At 43.8% G+C, this 20,290-nt stretch overlaps 1 protein-coding gene across 1 annotated transcript in view; it reads left to right on the top strand.

Annotated features, from left to right (window-relative positions):
* The window catches only part of KCNQ3 (potassium voltage-gated channel subfamily Q member 3), a 361,709-nt gene that overhangs the window by 303,745 nt on the left and 37,674 nt on the right, over positions 1-20,290 (top strand). Inside the window, exons 5-9 of the mRNA XM_033202782.1 lie at positions 2,212-2,367; positions 3,471-3,581; positions 5,142-5,237; positions 7,410-7,504; positions 14,247-14,273. Of these exons, the coding sequence (XP_033058673.1) occupies positions 2,212-2,367; positions 3,471-3,581; positions 5,142-5,237; positions 7,410-7,504; positions 14,247-14,273 (485 nt within the window). The remainder of the gene's footprint in view (positions 1-2,211; positions 2,368-3,470; positions 3,582-5,141; positions 5,238-7,409; positions 7,505-14,246; positions 14,274-20,290) is intronic.

The following is a 20,290-nucleotide window of genomic DNA, read 5'->3' as shown; positions in this document are numbered from 1 at the left end:
CCAAGGGAATCCCCAATAGTACTGGCAAATGGACATGTATCAATTCATTTCTTTATTCATTTCTTCATTGTACTCTGGGCTGGGTTCAATGGCTGACTCTTCTGGGCACTCAAAGATGAAGTATGGGAGGCTCTGTTGCACAGGGTTAAACTTTCAAAGTTAATGCTTTCACTAGAGGATAGGTCAGGTTCTCCTCCCAAAATAAATGAGCCCTAGAGCTCCCACCACCCAACACAAAAACCTAGACATCTTCTGGCTCACACTGTATCTGATGTGTGCTGGGAGGGCCTCATCCATCTTGCATATGAGGACTTGAGTCACCAAAGCAGGGGAGAGGAACCTGGAGAATCCTGCAGAATGGATTTAAGGGGCAAAGAGGGATTCTCATCACTTTCCCATATTGGCTGAACCCCAGTACCTTAGCCTCAACTTGACTGCAGGGGAGCCTCAGCAGGTTTAGGAGCTACCTGTTGGGGAACAGTCACAGGTTCTGCCACAGAGCTGCTGACAAAAATTGTATAAAGTCAGAATTATTTGGAATAACTGCAAAGTAAATGACTACAAAGTACAGAATTAGGACCCATTTTCACTCCTTTTTGGTAACTGTTATACCATCCCTTATTAATCTAAACAGTCAGTTTTTATGTGCACACAGAAACAGACAACTATTTCTTTGCTTAAGTGCCGGATGAAACTTCTGACTTGCATTTGGGGGCCAGAGGGTATGAAAAAACATATAAGCAGTAGGACCACACTCCACAAGCAAGAGGCTTACGCTCAGGCAATCACTGGGGAAGGACTAGTCCGTGCACCTTTCCGTTCTCAAATTCCCTGCAGCGTAGAACCTCGCTCATCAAAGGGAATGGCTGGCTGGGTTGCCTGTGTCATCTAAGCAAACCCCTCTGCTATAGAACAAACTCACACAAGTACAACGTGTGTGTGGTGCTGTGGGCAAGGCTAGAGCATAATAGCAAATGATAATAAAATGTTGGAGGCTTGGAGAAGTATGTTTAGCAAATGGGGAGGGAATAAAGGAACCACAGCTGAACTCTATCTTTCATTGGGGGAGCAAACATTAGAAAAATTTCATAGTGGAGGTGACATGGGTCTGAAGATAACTCCATGCTCTTTGGTTGGTCCCATTGTGGGAGGGCTATTCAGACTGCAGGACCCATGTGAGCCAAGTCCTGCATGGAGCAGGAAGCAACCCTGTCAGGAAGATTCTACTGGCCCAGAAGGGCCAGTTGACTGACCGCAGATGGTCAGATATAGGAAAGATACCAATGTGAACAACTTTGTTCTCTGAGATGACTCAGCAAGAATGACAATAAATCTCCATATTGTGTTTACCCATAACCTTGCCTTTCTTCCTGCCCAACCTACTATGATAAACCTTGAAACTGGAATAGGATGAGAGAAAGAGAGAAAGTTGGAGCTGGAAGGAGCATTAGGTCTTCCTAAATAAAGTGCTTCATAAAGAAGCACTTTTCATTAAATCACCTTACTCTTGTTTACTTAGTCATATGTCCTAGTCTATTATGTGATAATATCCATGAAATTACAGGCTTTATGCCTTCTTTTGCTGCTTTTGCATATGCTCTAAATCAATATTTAATGTAAAGCTGCATTTCAGCAGTGGTACACATGACGATTTCAGGAACTCTGTGGCTCTGTCCCTTCATGTAAAAAATAAGGATACTAACATTTAGGAGAAGAGGAGAATTTGCCCATGGCCACACCATAAACTGGTGCCAGGGCTGGGTCTCTGTCCACAGCCCTGTCCACTATGCAGTGCTGCCTCTCGCTTGCTGCTGCTTTCCTGGTTGTACTGAGCTTTCTCCTTGCTCTACACAGTCCTGCATAGACCTGAGTCTCCTGAGTCCTGAGCCTTGTATCAGAAGAAGCAGCCACTTCCTCCTGCCTTCTTGCCTTCCTCTGAAGCCTCTTGAGCTGTGATATTGAAGGGGCCCTAAGTTAGAAATCTTCCTCTCCTCTTGGAGCCATATACTTGTTCTGTTAATTAATGATGAAATAACTACCATGTTACTGATCCCATTTTACAGTGATGGAAGATGAAGATCAGAGAAGGTGAGTGATTTGGCCAGTCACAGAGCTGGTGAACTTGGACTCCAACTCTGGTGTGTCTGGCTCCAGCATCCACTCAATGACTCCCCAGTGACCACTTTTCATGTCCACTGCTGATTCTTTCAGGAACTCATCACTGCCTGGTACATCGGTTTCCTGACACTCATCCTTTCTTCATTTCTTGTCTACCTGGTTGAGAAAGATGTCCCAGAGGTGGATGCACAAGGAGAGGAGATGAAAGAGGAGTTTGAGACCTATGCAGATGCCCTGTGGTGGGGCCTGGTGAGTCACTACCTTGGAGGCCAACTTGGGATTGACCATCAGAGTCAGAGAGAGGTGGAGGGCATCACGTGAGCATGTTCAGCCAGGCAGCTGCATTCTGCAATCAGAAGTAAGAGCTAGACCTGTTTCAGCTTGGAACCTGCTGACAGGAGACCCTCCTTCATGGTGTGCACTTGGAATTGACTTTTCTCTAGCGTTTATAAGAAGCCGGGGCTTGGAACAGCCTGGTTACATGGTCGTTTAGGGACCTAGTCTTACCAGTCATAGGCTATTTTCAGCCAAGCCATGCTTGTGCAAACAAACCCAGTGACAGATACACATGTGTGCTCACACAGACCTGTGTGTGCACAACCCTACACCCACAAGGACACACAGTACTTAAGCTGGCATTCACTGAAGGCTTACTTTGCTCCAGAGCATGTCTCTGGGTGCTTTACTTTCACTAACCTACTTTAAACTCAAACAACTTCTATCATTAGCTCTTTTTAAAAATAGGGAAACTGAGGCATAAAGAAGTTAAGTAACTTCACGGTCTTTCAGCCAGTAAGTGGCTAACCTGGGATTTGAAGTCAGACAGTTAGACTCCGGAGGCCACACTGTCAACTGCTCTGATAATCCTGCCTTTTACATGCAGGTACACATGCATAAGTACACGTATACTGATAACATAAACATGTAAACACACACAGGAATATACTAAATACACCAGAATAGACACATACACAGACATTAGACATGCACACATGTATATACAATACATACAAATATACCCACAAGCACACATATATTCACAAACATGGCTATAAATAAAATCACAAATTTGCAAATATACACACACATGAATGCTCATGTACATCCACATTTGCAATTATTGAAATATTTGTTGACTGACTGACTAAGGTAGGAAACCCTTAACTTATCAACCAGTCTCAAGGCATCCATACAAGTTACTAGGTACTTGGTGTCTTTTCTCCTAAGGGAACCTTGTTATAAATGGGGGCATTGGCCAAGCTGATAGAGAGGCTTACAGGTAGAGCTCAGTTGACATTTTCCTGAAATTCCTCTCCATGGGGTACTCCATGTCTGAACTCTTCTCTCTTCAGATCACACTGGCCACCATTGGCTATGGAGACAAGACACCCAAAACATGGGAAGGCCGTCTGATTGCTGCCACCTTTTCCTTAATTGGCGTCTCCTTTTTTGCCCTTCCAGCAGTAAGTACCTTTGATATATGACATCCCCAATGTGACGTGCAGGACCCCTTACCGCCTGGCCCCAGCTCAACTTTCTAGTCTCATCTTCTATCCTCTCCTACCCTACCAACTCCCTAGCCATTCCCTTAAGCATGATGATCCTGCTTTTCTGCCATGGGCCCTGCTGCTGTCCTTTGCCAAAAATTTCTTCAAACATCAACTCCTCTTTCAATGCTGCCTTCTTTAGGCTGAGTTAGTCACTCTGGGTGTAACCCTGGGAATATTTATCTAAAGGAGTTTCTGGCCTTATGCTAGGATTACACATTTCCAGATCTGACTCCCCCAGAAGACTGTGAACTCCTTGGGTTCTGGGATTATATTTTTCATTCATGCATTCCCAGTGCCTTGCACAGAACCGGGCCTTCATTTATGTGAGCTCCTTTCTCTTGTCGTGTTACTTACTGGCTTATGTAAAAAATACATTTCTCTCAAGAATAAGCCTTGACCTATGTTTGATAGAGTAACTTCCCCAAAGCCTGGTGTCCAGATATGTAATAATAATGAAAACAGATTACATTTGTTGAACACACTCTGTGCCTGAATCATGCCAAATGCTTTACCCACATTATTTCATTTAATCTTCATGGCAACATTATGGGTTGGATGCTGTTTTTATATCAGTTTTTCAAATGTGAAACCTGAGACCTAATTGGGTTAGTAAATTTTCTACAGTCACAAGGCTATTGGGTTGTAGAGCCAGGAATCGCAAGTCCACTGGTTCTAAAACCTGGCTCTTAATCACGAAGCTTGAAAAAACTTTCAAGGAACAATCTCCCTGCCACCCACTTCATCTTCCATTCTTTCATTGGCAATGTTCTTTCTCTATTCACAGCCCTACCTTGTCTGATTTTTTTTTTCCTAAGCTATTTGACCTTGAGCAAATGACCTTCCTGAATCTCAGTTTTCTCATTGATGAGTCAGGGCCATAGGAATGTTACAAGATCTTCAAGTTCTCTTTCAGCTTGAAAAGTGTGTGTTTCTGACCACTTAATCCACTGGCAAGTCTGACCTGAAAATCAAAACAGATCCCAATTCTGGGAAGTTCTGGCTATAGTCAAAGTATGAAGTGAGAGTTCAAGTAGCTAAAATATTTTTAAAACTCAGTTAACATTACTGGGCATCTATTTTGTGCAGTACCCCTTACTGGCAGTTTGTACAGATTATCTCACTTTTTTCTTAACAAAATCATACATTAGGTATTATTATCCCACCTCCCTGTAGAAAAAAAAACAAGATGTAACAGGGCTAAGGGGCTTGCCCAGGCCCTCACACCTGGAAAGTGGCAGTGTCGGAATTGGAAGCCAGATCTCCCTGACTTCAAGGCTCATTTCACTTAACCAAGCTCCCTACTCTCTTCAAGAGAAGGAAGGGCTCTTTCCCCCTTGCCTTCTTTGTACAATGTTGTCACCACAGGGACTTGGAGTGCAGTTCAGCCCTACAGTCCCCATTACCCTGGCAATGGAGCGGGAATGCTGGGAGAGTCTAGCTGAGAGCTGACTTCCTGTCTGCCTCTCCCTCCAGGGCATCCTGGGGTCCGGGCTGGCCCTCAAGGTACAGGAGCAACACCGTCAGAAGCACTTTGAGAAAAGGAGGAAGCCAGCTGCTGAGCTCATTCAGGTCTGCCTGCCTGGGAATGAACTGGAATGGGATTAAGATCCATGCATTTGCACATACGTGTGTGTGCGTGCATGTGTGCACATGTGGAGGGGACATACTCATGAACTGGGACAGGACCCAGGATTCTATGTGTGTCTGTGTGTCTTACGTGTCTGTGTGTGTGTGTGTATTAATGTGCCCAGGCAGGAGCAGGCCTGCTTACACGTGCTTACTTGTGGATGGCTATGGAAGTTTCCATGGGTATCTGTTTCACCTGTTCCTCTGTGTATTGAAGGTGACAATCCTGTCACTCATTCAGTTTCTAAGCCAAGCAAGAAATAGACACAGAACTCAAGGATCAACCTGTCAGCTTTTTTTTGATATGGTGGTGTTTTGAGCTTTTTTGAGACTCTCTTGTCTAGGCTGACATGTAGGGGTGTTTTGAGCTTTTTTGAGACTCTTTGTCTAGGCTGACATGTAGTGGTGTGATCATAACTCACTGCAGCCTCCATCTCCCAGGCTGAAGCAATCCTCCCACCTCAGCCTCCTGAGTAGTTGGGACTACAGGCACGCACCACCACATGCACCACCATGTGCACCACTAGACCTGGTTAATTTTTTAAATTTATTTTTTGTAGAGATGAGGTCTTACTATGTTGCCCAGGCTGGTCTCAAACTCCTGCACTCAAGCCATCCTCCTGCTTCGGCCTCCCAGAGTTCTGGGATTATAGGTATGAGTTGTGGCACCTGGCCTCAGCCCTTTTACTGATGGTGTGCTGGAGATGAGAATTTGGTGTGGACCTGGGGCTGTACTAGGCTTTCTTCTCCTTCTACTTCCCCTCAGATTTGACCTAGGGACCCACAGGGAAGAGTCAGCCTAAAGTCCAGGTACCTAGCCAATCAGCTACAAGGAGAATAGTCTCTGTCATATCTGCCAAGCAGAGATCTCATAAGCCAAGAGAGAAAGAGCTGCCTTACATGTGCAAAATATTAAACCACTTTTCCCATTTGTGCTGCCCAGCAGACAACCATGGACCAGAGGATGTTGGACATGCAACTGCCAGCCTTCTGTCTCCATCACTAGCCTCACATGGGCTGGGGGTTGCAGGGAGCAGTGAGAGGCGATGAGAGAGGCAGAAGTGTTCCCTGTTATATTTCAGAGGGAGTTCCTGCTTTAATGGGTTATTGGAGGATGAGGGCACAGTGAATAGGAAAGCAGAGTGTCCTATCAACAGCTGTCTGCTTGCGAGGGCATGGCCACCCACTCGTGAGCTTTCTCCAGTCATAGCGAGTGTCTGTGTGGTTCTGTGTGCCTGACTCAAGATGGTGCATGATGTCATCCTGCATATTATGGTTCTTGGGCCAGTCCCAGTTTCCAAGAGCCTGTCCCATTAACTCCCCACACCCCAAACCATCAGAGAATCCTAGAGATTCTAGGATATTTGTGTCAAAACCTCATCTCCTAGGCTCTCTCTTGCACCCAGAAATGGTACAAAAGACTCTGTTTTCCTATCTGTTTGACTGAGAAGTCTCAGGGAAGCTTCTGGAAAGAGTGGTGCTTGTTTCGCTTTATTTTTAAATATTTTATTGTTTACTTTTTTTTTAGACAGAGTCTTTTACTCTATAACCCAGGTTAGAGTGCAGTGGTGCGATCATGACTCACTGCAGCCTCGACCTCCTAGGTTCAATTTATCCTCCCACCTCAGCCTCCTAGGTAGCTGGAACTGCAGGCACGTGCCACCATGCCCAGCTTTGTTCTTTTTTTTTTTTTTTTTTAGAGATGAAGTTTCATTATATTGCCCAGGCTGGTCTCCAACTCTTGACCTCAAGCAATCCTTCCACCTTGGTCTCCCAAAATGCTGGGATTATAGGCATGAGCCATTGCACCGGCCTTTACTACTTGTTCCTTTCAGGGATTTTGTGTCTACTACTCTCTTCTCTCCCTCCACTCCAGTTCATCTCTCCATTCCCCCACTCACCACAACACCAATTATAGCTCCCAGATGGTCAGGAAGTTTTTCTTCCCAAAGTAGCTTCAAAAAGCCAAAAATCTTGGTTTTTCTGCATGTTGACTCAATGCACATTCAAATTCTTAGGAGTCCAGGGCTTAAACGTTGTTCTGATGGTGTGGGATTCTGTGCAAAAGTTTCAGGTGGTGCCCACTCATTGTTGCCCCTCTTTTCTGCCCTTCAGGCTGCCTGGAGGTATTATGCTACCAACCCCAACAGGATTGACCTGGTGGCGACATGGAGGTTTTATGAATCAGTCGTCTCTTTTCCTTTCTTCAGGCAAGTGGGGACTCACCTGAATGCTCAGCATGACCAGCCATCTCTCCTGCGGTCTGTATTCGTGTCTGTGGCCTCACGGTTCCCTGGAGAACACTCTTCAGGGCAGTGGTCCCCAGTTTGGGCTGCACACTAGAATTATCTGGGAGCTTAAACAGTTCTGGCTGGGCATGGTAGCTCACGCCCATAATCCCAGCACTTTGGGAGGCCGAAGAGGGTGGATCACCTGAGGTCAGGAGTTCGATACTAGCCTGGCCAACATGGTGAAATCCTGTTTCTACTAAAAATGCAAAAATTAGCTGGGCATGGTGGTGTGTGCCTGTAATCCCAGCTACTCAGGAGGCTGAGGCAGGAGAATTGTTTGAACCCAGGTGATGGAGGTTTCTGTGACCAGAGATTGTGCCACAGCAGTCCAGCCTTGGTGACAGAGTGAGAGTGAGACCTTTTCTCAAAAAAAAAAAAAGAAAGAAAAAATAATCTGATTCCTATGCCACTCCTCAAGCTAATTAAGTGAGAATCCCAGGGCTGGGACCCCAGCATCAGTATCTTTGGTGCTCCCCAGGTGATTCCTCTGTACAGTCAGGGCTTCCCAGCTAGCCAGCATGGAGTGGCTGATAGGGAAAGGTCCAATCAATGTGTGAGCAGGATCAGTGGGTTGAGGAAGTGGGCAGCCCACACAATGAGCCACTCTGAAATATTGGATGCTCCTGCAACCTGGGCATGGCCTGCACCCACAGACTACTCTGGACTCCAGGAAAGGAAATGCAGAAGAGGACAGCAGGAAGAGTCCTCTGGTCACCCAGAGATGCTGTTTCGTGTTCTCAGAGGTGGGAGATTGAACTAAAGATCTCAGAGAAAAATAAGAACCTTTTTCCATGGTTATGGAAAAGGGAGAGGGAAATTAATATGCATTGGATGTCCATATGCTCTAAGCATTAGAGTTCAAATTTCATTTAATCCTCACAGTTACCCTATGAGATAAGTCAGAAGATTTAAGGTACATCAGACTCAATGGGGGTATTGTGCAAAGGTAGATCTGGCCTCCACTTTCAGCAATTCTGATGGAGGTGTGATGTAAATGCATCCTAAACAGGAGCCCCTGGGGTGGGGCCGAGCTGGTGGCCCAGAGTCCACACCTGGAGCCAGGCTGAATGGTTTGTACTCCCAGGCTACTTTCAGAGAAGCTAGCAGAGTCAGGCTCTGACATTGAACCAATGTCAGCTACATCTGGAGGCCTTCAAAGCCCATGGTCTTTTCACTACTTGAGCTTCTAGAACAGACTGCTTTTTTTTTTTGTTTTTGATATTAGGGGCCTGAGTTCAGATTGTTAAGTGTATGCGTAGTGTGCTGGACTCCTAGAACCCTTGACTTGGAAAGAAACATAGATGGACAGTTAGCCTCATAGTTGGGGCTGGAACCTGCCTCAAAGCAAGTTTCTGTCATTGTGTCTACAGGTTCAGTGAACCCTCATATAACCCAATACTACTAGATAGGGGGCTCCCTCTGTGCCCAGCCACAACTCATCTGCAGACGCACGCATACACACACACACACACACACACACATATACACACATTCATTATCCTCAATTAATCTTTCTACTCCCTTCTCCAGATTATGGAAATAGAAGAGAATTGCAACTCATTTTCCTGCATAAAACCTTCCAGTCAGTAACCATGACAAAGTAAAGAAAGTCCAAAACCTGACCATCACCTCCAGGACCCTAAAATATTGGGCCCCTGATCACCACCGCCACGCACCTCCTATCTTGCTTTCATTCCTCAAAAGGTTCTGGTGGCAGGTGCCACTTTCTATTCAGGGCACTCAGGGCACTCGGTCCACTAATATTTTTGATCGCTTGTATGTGTTATTCACTGGGACAATCATGAAGGGTCACGGGTGGCTTGCTGAAGAATCTAACTTTGATCCTGAAGGCAATGAGAAGCTAGATGAGCCAGAGAATGACATCAGTAGATCCATTTTTCAGGAATATAATAGCAAAGAGTGTGGAGGATGGATCTATGGACTCAGGTCAAAGCAAGGAGATCAGCTAGCAAATAATTGCAGGGTTCAGAGTAAGAGGAAATGAGGGCCTAGATCAAGGTAAAAGCAGTTAGAAGGCAGAGTAGCAGGAGGACCTGAAAGAGAACAGGCAAAAGGGACCCATGACTTGTGGGAGAGTTAGAGAGATCAGAGGAAGCAAGTCTTCAATAAAAGACTGGGAAAGTTTGGGTATACTTACTTGTAACTAGACTTACTTGCTCAGACAGTGACTTACGTGTTTCCATTTGATTCTACAATGCTATCCTTGTTATAATCATTGAGGATTTGGGATAGCATAAAGTAGAGTCTTCTTAGAATGGGCAGATGACTTCCCCATAAGAGACCACAGTGACCTTGAACTCAAACAAGAACACTTTGGATGCAGAACCAAGACAATTTCCATTTGATATGCATCCCAAGGTGTTGGCAATGGGCCCATTCTTTTGGGTTGATGTATTATAAATAAGGCATTGTTCTAGCTGTCAGAGACTTGGAGGAATACATTGTGCTGCAGACAGCTGCTGTGATATGAGAATGGTTTTTAAACTAAGAGAGTACATTTCTTTCTTTTTTCGAGGACAAAAGTATAATATCCCTAGAGAAATTCATTTAGCAACCATTCTGAAGCAAGGCAGTCCCTTAGGAAAAGAATGTCCCTGAATTCCAACCCACTCCGTATATTAATGGCAAAGAAGTAGCTGACAACACACTGGTGTTTTCTCACGTACCTCCGAAAGGTGTTCTTGTCTTTTGTTTATGCTTGCTTTAATAACAACTTTCTTGAGATACATTTCACAACCCATAAGAGGATTTTACATACCATAAAAGGTACCCTTTTAAAGTGAACAGTTCGGTGGTTTTGAGTATATTCACAAATTGGGGTATCAATCACCACTATCTAGTTCTAGAACAATTTTATTATCCTAGGAAGAAATTCTGTCCCAATGAGCAGGTACTCCTGGTTCCCTCTTCGCCCCAAACCCTGCAATCACTATCTACTTTCTGTCTTTATTTCACCTATCCTGAACCTTTCATAGTTTAATGAAATCATATAATGTCTTCCTTTTATGCATAGTTTCTTTCACTTTGCATAATGTTTTCATGTTTCATTTGTGTTGTAGTGTCTATTAGAACCTTACTCCTTTTTATAGCCAAATAATATTTGATTATATATACCACATTGTGTTTAATGATTCATCAGGTGTTGGAAATTTTGGTGGTTCCCACTTTTTGGCTTTTGTGAATAATGCTACTATGAACATTCACATACACGTTCTGTGGACATATGTTTTCAACTCTCTTGGGTATATGCCTAGGAGTAGGATTGGTAAGTCTATGTTTAACTTTCTGAGGAACTGCCAGACTGTTTTCCATAGTGGCTGCACCATTTTAGATTCCTGCCAAAGGTTTGGAAGGATGAAGTAGCGTAGCCCATCTGCAACATGATGCCATATCACAATTTTCAGCTTAGTGTAGTTCTTTGTTAATTTGCAAGTATCTATGTTTTGGGGGCTAGCAGTGATGGATGGTGGTGGTCCATTCTTATATTTTTATACAAATTATAATTATAAACTCATTGCTTTGGAATTGCAAAGAACTTCAAAGCCCAATTTTCTATGAGAAGAACCTGAGAGCCCCCAGAAGTTCAGGAAGCCCCAAGAAGTTCAGGCCACATATCATATTGGGCATAACTAAGGGCAATCCCAGGTCTTCTGATCTGCTGACCAGTGGAGACTGAACTGAACGGACTTAAGGCAGATGCTGGGATAGGAGTGATGGCAGATTATACATTCTTATATACAAGCAGGGATGAGGGAAACTGTTAAAAATCAGACATTGCTTTTTATCAACAGAACACATACACTGTTTTATTCCTGGTAGGGAGAGTGGAATTATGTCTGACTTTTCATTTTCTATAGCTGCACTGTTCAATATGGTAGCCACTAGCCTTGTTGGCTAGTGAGAATTTGACGATTACCAGTGCAATTGAGGAAGAGATCTTTTAATTTTAATGTAAATAACCCTTTGTGACTAATGACTACTCTATTGGACAGCACAGCCCTGGAATTGTTAGCTATGGGAACTGAAATGGAGATGAGAAGACTTTGCCCACGATGTAGAAAACACTTGACCAAGAACAGGTAGTTCATTGTGTAACCAGGACTTGTTCCTTTTATGACCAGGTTCAAGATTATTGGAGTACTTAGAAATGGAGAAAGGGGACTATAGGCACTAGTCATTTCCTATGGCCAAATAACATTGGATCTGCTTTCGTACATACTATCTTATTTAAGCTTTAGGATGTCCTGGAAGGTAAGTAGAAGGGGTAACCATTTTTCATAACCCCGCTTTTATAGGTAAAGAATAAGAGAGTCAATGAGATTAATTAGCTTACTTAATGTCACTCAGCTGATAAATGATGGAACAAAGATTGGAACCCAGGTCTTGTGCCAAAACCTATGTTTTTATTTTGCTTTGTATCTCTGGGAAGAAAACATTATTTAGGGAGAAAACTGGATAAAATGATGATAAAATGATACAAGGGTCATTTTGATAATAAGACCCATTCTTGAAGATTGTTGTTTGGATGGTCAAACTGAATAAAATGTGTGAGAGTAGTTGTCTTAGTCCCTAGCCCATAGCAAGTGTTCAGTCTGTGCTGATTGAATCTGGGCTGCAACAGAGTATTGATGCTGAAAGGGAAAGGAAGCCCCTGAATTACTGCCCTGGGAAACCACTATTAGCAACCATGATCTAGAACACTCTGGAATGTTGTTAAAACCCTTTTATTCATCTATTCCATTCATTTAGCATATATTTATTGATCATCCCTTATGTGAACTCTATTTGGTATTGGGGATCCAACGGTTAACTGGACAGGTCAACTGCTCTGGTCCTATCCTATCATAAGGGTAGGGAAGATAAGATAGGGATGTGCTCATGGGATGTTGTGACTTGGAGTTTGCTGGGGCTTTGGCTGGAGCAATCTCAGTGGAGTACTGGACACAGAAGCCAGATGACACAAACTAAAGGGTGATGAGGAAATGAGCAAGTGGGGACAGTGATTGTAGGTGACAGCTGGAGTGGATGTGAGGCCAAGAATTTTTTATTTGATGAAAAGGGTCTAGTAGAGAAGGATAAATGTGCATATGGGGGGAGGGGAAAGACTAGAGGCGAGAGAAGCAGAGATGGCCTGGTCTGTGGAGCATGGGCCTTCATTAAGAGCATGGGCCCTTCATCCACTGGCACAAAACAGAAGTCCTGTGGGTGGCCAGATGGTGAGACCATGGGTAGATCTCAGTGAGAGGGGAGTTAAGGTCATCAGCTGGGAGGAAGGTGTAGAAGTGAGAGAAGTCTGATGGTAGAGCAGGAAGCATGAAATACTCATCATGGAGAGTGAAAGAGGAATGGACAGTGTAATCCTTTAAACTTTCTCCATACCATGCCTTCTCTTCCAATATGCCCATCAGCTACCCCCTTGCCCTTTCCTTCCCCTTACTATCTTTCCTACTTCTCCTGGCCTCAGAGACCTAGAACATCCTAGAAAGTCACAGCTTTCTGTATCCACCTGCTTTGTGATCAACTAACTCATCACTTTATTGTGCTCTTGGGGAAATGAGCCCAGAGAATGTATGACCAGCCCAAGGCCACACTGTAACCAGATGCTGAGCTGACCCTCAAAGCAGAAATTCTTAACTCTCCAACTGGCCCTTTTACTTCTCTGCCATGATTCTCTTGTTCTGTCTCCCTCCCTCCCACCTGTGGATCCCCATGTTAGGCCAGTCACTCTTTCAACATTAATAAGCACTCTCATGTGCTGGGCTGCAGAGGACTCATATTTTAGACAAAAAAAAAAAAAAAAAAAAAACCAGACTACATGTAATTCTAGTGTGATGTGATCCACGTGATAACGACAGAGTACCATTCCATTTGTGAGGGGATTTTCTCTGTCTAGACCTTGGACAATTGAATAAGAACCTCCAGGAGGGTCCCTCCAGGTGGATATAAAGGATGAGTAGGACTGTTCCAGGCAGGGAAAAGAAGAAGGGAGTTCCAGGCAGAAGGAGAGCCTGAGAAAAGGCCTGGAGTCATGAATATGTGTAAAGCACGGCTGGTGCACCTCCCAGCTAGGAGTGAGGGCTCCAGAGCCAGATCACATGGGTTTGGATCCTGACTTTGCTGTCTCCTAACTGTGAGCCCTTGAGCAATTCATTTAACTCCTCTGTGCCTCAATTTTCTCCTCAGGGAAATGGGATGATAATAGTACTTCATAGGGTTGTTATGAGGATTAATTGAGTGAAGACAGTGTTTGCTATGATGACAGTTATGTTGGGTGTGTGACTGCTACATTATGACATTCCTGGTTTCTTGATCTGTCCCCACTACCAAACAAATCTTCCGAGCTCAACATGAGAGCTGGGGCAGAGTAAGTGCTCAGCAACCATTTTCTAGATGAATAAATGAATGAATGAGTGGCTGAAAAGAGCCCTGAAAACCTCAGAGCCAATGGGAGTAACATGGGCTGAGGTCTGGCTAGGTAAACCTACCTCCTTCGTTGGTTCCCTCCACACTGACCATCCTGTCCTAGAACTCAACACTGCTCCATCATCTTCAGAGGGAAGCTTTGCGACAATCTTTCAAGGAAGAATACAACTGTTTCACGTAATTTATGCTTTATTTTTTTCTCCCTCTTCCCTTCCAGGAAAGAACAGCTGGAGGCAGCATCCAGGTAAGTTTCTGATTATGAATTCCCTTCTTCCCATCTTTGTGTCAAGACAGAGCATCCTGCTCCATATGGCGTAGGGCCCCATGGGTGGTCATGCTGGTCCCAAGATAGAGTTTTTGGGGTCACATGGTTGCTGACCACCATACTCCTCTGCCTGGTTTCCTTCTGGTTGATCTGAGGGCAACTTAATAGGAATCATGGCAGCAGCCTCTTATTGAGGGTCTGGGTTCTGTGTCAGGAGTTCCGCATATGTTATCTCATTTGGTCTTCACAACCACAACGTAAGATAGGCCCTAATATCGTCCTTTGTGGATGAGGAGACTGTGGCTCAGAGAGGTTGGGTTGAGATTGAGTGGCAAGACCAGAATTCAAAGTCAGGTCCGAATATTAAGACCATGTTATTTTCATGATATATCACTTCGTCTGCTTCTTGGGCGCACAGATGGTAAGTGAATCAAGACTGTAATTCATGATCCTCATGACTGTGGAGGTTTCTCAGTAAACCACATCTATCTATATGCCTATATGATGTGTAGAAACCATTTTTAAACTATTATTATTGACAAATCACTTGTGAGTCTTCACAATCAATCTCCTGGACACTAAGTCCAAACGTTCTCCTTCTAGTGCTGACAGAATCTGGCCAGAGGAGGTGAGAGGACCCTGGACTACCTTATAGGGGAGCCACTTGAGAACAATGGCCTTTGGGAGGCCAAGTCAAATCCTCCCAAGTGTTTCCATGAAGCCCCATCCACACAAAATCCCACTTGGAAGAGACAATTACTGATGGTGTCAGTTCTGTTTCCTTTGGGTGTGTTTTCAGGTGGACTCTGTGGTTCTTGCCTGGACCCACTTTGGACTGTAAGGGCCTTTGAGCAGATTGTAAAGGAGGGTTAGGTGAATGACAGTAATGGTGTTGGGACATTCACTAGAGAATCTGCAGCAGCCCATGGCTCCCAGAGGCAGAGTGAAAGGACACCACAGAGATCTCTGCAGATATTTCTATGGAAACCAAGGTCCCTGGAGAGGACAGGCTCATCCCACGTCACACAGCCCATAAGCACCAGGAGTAGATGATCAAGGTCTCAAGATTCCCAACAGGGTGTTCTTTGCTTTCCTTCTTTCATGACCAACAGGGTTTTAAATCGTGCAGATTTTGACACTGCAAGTGAATTATTAAATCTACCTTTAGGGCCTTTTCTATGCAGACATGAACAAAATTCATTGACATATGCATGCAAATATCACAGTGCCCTGGATTCAGCACTTCCGGTTTAATTAGGACTCAGATAGATGCATTTTGAGGCTTTTTTAGGGATGCCTCTCTAGAAAAGGGGCCTCTGATATCTAGTCATCAACTTGTTCATGTCCCTTTCAAGAAATCCCCACTCTGCTAAGAGCACAGAGGGAAAATCTGTCCCATGATTTCTCCGAGTCAGAGTTGCTGGGTGTTTGGTGGCTCACCCTCCTCAGAGAAGAAGAGCAAAGTCATTATATAAGTCACTCAGTCTCCTTCATCCAGGGTTGGGACAGAGTCAGGTTGGCTGATACGTCAGCAGGTGAGACACCAGGTGTGATTATAGCTGACAGCCTAGAGGTGGAAATGAGATCTGGAAATGGGATGCAAGAATTGTCAACAGAGGAATCAATTCCTTTATCCAGGAGGCAGAGAACCAGGTGACTACAGAATGTCAGGAATGTATGTGTACATTAGAGTCACACTTGCTTGTTTGCATTTTCTACCTTACAATAGCTTCTTCAACAGGCTGACAGCTACCTGGTATTCCAGCCTTCCTTTATTCATATTTCTTTTTCTTTTTCTTTTTTTTTTTTTTTTGAGGCGGAGTCTCGCTCTGTCGCCCGGACTGGAGTGCAGTGGCCGGATCTCAGCTCACTGCAAGCTCCGCCTCCCAGGTTTCCGCCATTCTCCTGCCTCAGCCTCCCGAGTAGCTGGGACTACAGGCGCCCGCCACCTCGCCCGGCTAGTTTTTGTATTTTTAGTAGAGACGGGGTTTCACCGTATTAGCCAGGATGGTCTCGATCTCCTGACCTCGTGATCCGCCCGCCTCGGCCTCCCAAAGTGCTGGGATTACAGGCTTGAGCCACCGCGCCCGGCCTTTTTTTTTTTTTTTTTGAGACAAAGTCTCACTCTGTTGCCCAGGCTGGAGTGCAGTGGCACAATCTCAGCTCACTGAAACCTCTGCCTCCTGGGTTCAAGTGATTCTCCTGTCTCAGCCTCCCAAGTAGCTGGGATTATAGGTGAGCACCACGACACCTGGCTAATTTTTGTATTTTTTTTTTAGTAGAGACGGGGTTTCACCATGTTGGCCAAGCTAGTCTCGAACTCCTGACCTCAGATGATCTGCCCATCTTGGCCTCCCATAGTGCTGGGATTACAGGCATGAGCCACCATGCCCAGCCCCTTTATTCATATTTCTAAATAGAGTCACATTTGGAATTCACCTTATTGCCTCCTTCTAGCATAGATAGCCCATACACTTGTTTATTTGTCAGCCTGATGAAAGGATTATATTCTCTGTAATTTAACATGCTGGTGCTATACTGTGGATAAGAAAAATGACTTTCCAGTCAGGTTATTGGAAAGAGCTCAAGTCCATATTTAGTTGTAAAGCTATGACTTTATAAGGGCTGCCTTGAATGTTTTGATTTACGTGGATTTGTTTGTAGAACATAAACCCAGCTGAATTCTTACAATGACTGGGAGGTTGGCTTTGATAATTTTATGCAAAGCATTTTACATATGTCATCTTATTTGATTCTCATGAAAGTGAAGGCAGCTGACACCCTCCCATCCCTTCTCACCTAGTTTAGATGCCCAACTCATGATGCCCTGAGGTAGGACTCAGAACTTCCCTAATAAAGCATATATACTTTATAACATTGGGCCCCTAGTAAGCCCACAGTAGAAGTTGACTCTCTTCCTTTTGATTAACCTTAGAATCAGAGATCCTGAGAAGGAAGCATAAAATTATCAAAGCCAACCTCCCACTCATTGTAAGAATTCAACTGAGCTTTTATTCCTCAAATAAATCCTCATAAATCAAAATAGTCAAGACAGCCCTCATAAGTGACAGCTTTATAACCAACTATGGGCTTTATTTAAAAGTTATTATATATCTGATTTAAAAGTTATTATATATCTGATTTAAAAGTTATTATATATCTATACAAATAAACTGATTTAAAAGTTATATATCTATGCAAATATAATAAAGTTCTTTATATATGACATAAATATGATACATATTTATATATACACCTGTTAAATCATCTCTTCCTCTCTAGACCATGAGCTTCACAAGGCTAATACTCTGCCTGAAATGTAAGATGTACCCCACAAGTATTTGCTGAGTGACTATAAAAGATGACCTAGTTCAAGGATGATTTGTACCTCTATTTTACTTATGAGGAAACTGATCTCAAGCATTTACGTAACTTACATCTAAGTCAAACATAGAAGATGGGCCTTGGAGATGCACGGGGAGTCCATGAGCCTTCCTCCGCATCAGCTGGACTCTGCCTGCAGCACAGGTGGCTGTCATGCCCTTGTTATCCATGTGTGCAGAATGAGCTCGGCTAATACAGTGGACGCATGATCTCAACCCTTGTCTTCCCTCGGCCAGAAGGTCTTATCTCACATCTTATACAGCCCTCTCCTTCACTTCTTTTGGGAGCCTACCTAATGTCACCTCCCAAGAGAGATTTTTCCTGACCCTCTGCCCATGCCCCTGCCTCTATCCCCATGATCCTACAATGATTGCCTGTTATATATATTAAGTCAGTTGACTCCCAGGAGCTAAGCTCTGTCTGTTTTATTCACTGCATTATCTCCTACACCTGACACATTGCCTGGAACAGAGCCTGACACATGGCTGGCTTTTAGTAGATATTAACTTTGTGAGACAGTGAATGGATGAATGGATAGATGGATAGATGGATGGATGGATGAATGGAGGGATGGATGGATGGACTCATTATTCTACAAGTGTCATAGTGTTCCACCCAACTTAAACTGAGGGAGGTGTACTGGTTCACATAGCCAGCCATCAGAGAGGGTGGGAACCCCTAAGAAACAAGGGATGGGACTCCAGGATTTTCTCTCTTCATCTCTTATCTCTGTTTCTCTTTTTGTGACAATTTTACTCTCTCAGCCGACTTTCTCCATATCAGTGAAGCAGTGGATACTAACAGTTCTAAAATCACATATATTTCCTCTGTCCATCTATGCTTCACCCAACACCAGTTATTAAAATCCCAGAGAAGCACTCAGATTGACCCAGTCTGGGTCATATATTCACACCCTGGACAACCTCTACCCCTTGAAGAGTAAAAGCTGCTACTGCCTAAGCTCTGGACCCGATTTCCATCTCTTAGAGTGGGTGGGTGCTGGTATAAGATACTATGCTTAGCAACCCCCATTAGAGTCACATGACTGAAGTGGGATACTCAGTTCTTGAAAAGAATAGGGCCCTTTTTCCTCAAATAATGAGGGATGAAACATCATGCAGACAAAACACGATAATTGTTCATTACAGGCATAAATTCTACCTGTAAGTTTTCAAGTTCCTAATAATAATATTGCATTAAAAAACATGAGCAGTTAACCGTATTAAGACTGGCATTTTGTGTTAGGTCCATCATTTTGAACAGCAGTAATAACTATTCAGTAGACATGCAACAGTGCTGATAATTATAGACATCTTTTTGATAGAAACTAGCATTTTTTAGATTCTCAAAATAGATAACTGTGTTGACAGCAGTTGCTTGCCTGAGCCCAGTGGTTCACTCTGTATTTTCTACTAATTCAGTCTGAACAGCAGCCTTCAGGAATCTTCTCCTCTGTATTCATATTTGCAGAGGGAAAAAAATTTGTCCCAGGTACCATCTTTCTCTCTATGTGATGATTATGTCTTTCCCATTACAGAGTGGTCAAATTTAGTAGAGAATCATTCTTTGGATCAAATAATCCAACAGTAACTTACAAAGAATGCTGACTGCTTCCCTGGCATAGTTGTAAGCACCTCTCATCTTCATAACTGCCCTAAGAGATAGGTACTATTTTTAATCCCCATTTTATAGTTGAGAAACTGAGGTCAGATAGATAAGTGACTTAGAGAAGGTCACAGAGCTAGAAAGTAGCAAGAGCAAGACTTGGATCCAGTTGGTCTAGCTCTGTAGTTCATGGTTCTTACCACTATGCTCCTCCTTCCAGTTGTTGGGAACAGTTATCTAGTCAGTCACAGAAGGTGGCCCTTTGGCTCGTTTTGTTTTCTTCTACCCTTTATTGGCCCACATAGCTGAGGTCCCTGCCACAGGAGAAGGCTATAGAGGCAAGAAAAGGTACAGAGCCAGGGTCATCTGTGGTATGAAAGAGCATTTAGTTAGATGCTATAATTGACACTTTGCCTTCTCCCTGTGACATCAGCCACATGAAATTTATCTCACAGAGTCATGAACAATGTTGGCAATCAAACACCTTCTGTGCTGCAGAATCAATGACTACTGAAGGTAAACATGAATTTAGAGCTCAATCAATCCAATCCCCTAATTTTGCTGATGAGGAAATTGTTAACCAGAGCAAAACAAAAGGCTTGAACACAATGCCATAGCTATTAGTATTTTCTCCTGCTATCCAGACCCTGCAACATTATGCCAGAATGCAGAGTAACTCAAATGCAGAGGTGAGATTTGGACCAATTTTATTTAACCTCAGGGGGATCCCAGATATGTCCTGAAGGCTTAGTCTCAATTTTCCTCTTGGGATGGTGGGGTGTGGGGGCCTATGTATAATACCCCTTCCCCTCTGAATTATGAACCAATTAAGAAATATACCTAGAAGTCAAAGGATTAAAACATAAGTTATCAAAGACCACATGTTCTCATAAGTGGGAGGTGAACAGTGAGAACACATGGACACAGGGAGGGGAACATCACACACTGGGGCCTGTTGGTAGATGGGGGGCAAGGGGCAGAAGAGCATTAGGACAAATACCTAATGC

This window comes from Trachypithecus francoisi, unplaced genomic scaffold (genome assembly GCF_009764315.1).
Source record: "Trachypithecus francoisi isolate TF-2019V2 unplaced genomic scaffold, Tfra_2.0 Lachesis_group7, whole genome shotgun sequence".
In the NCBI taxonomy this organism is placed as follows: domain Eukaryota; kingdom Metazoa; phylum Chordata; class Mammalia; order Primates; family Cercopithecidae; genus Trachypithecus; species Trachypithecus francoisi.
The sequence above is the reverse complement of the archived record's forward strand: the minus strand, read 5'-3'. Positions and strand labels throughout refer to the sequence as shown.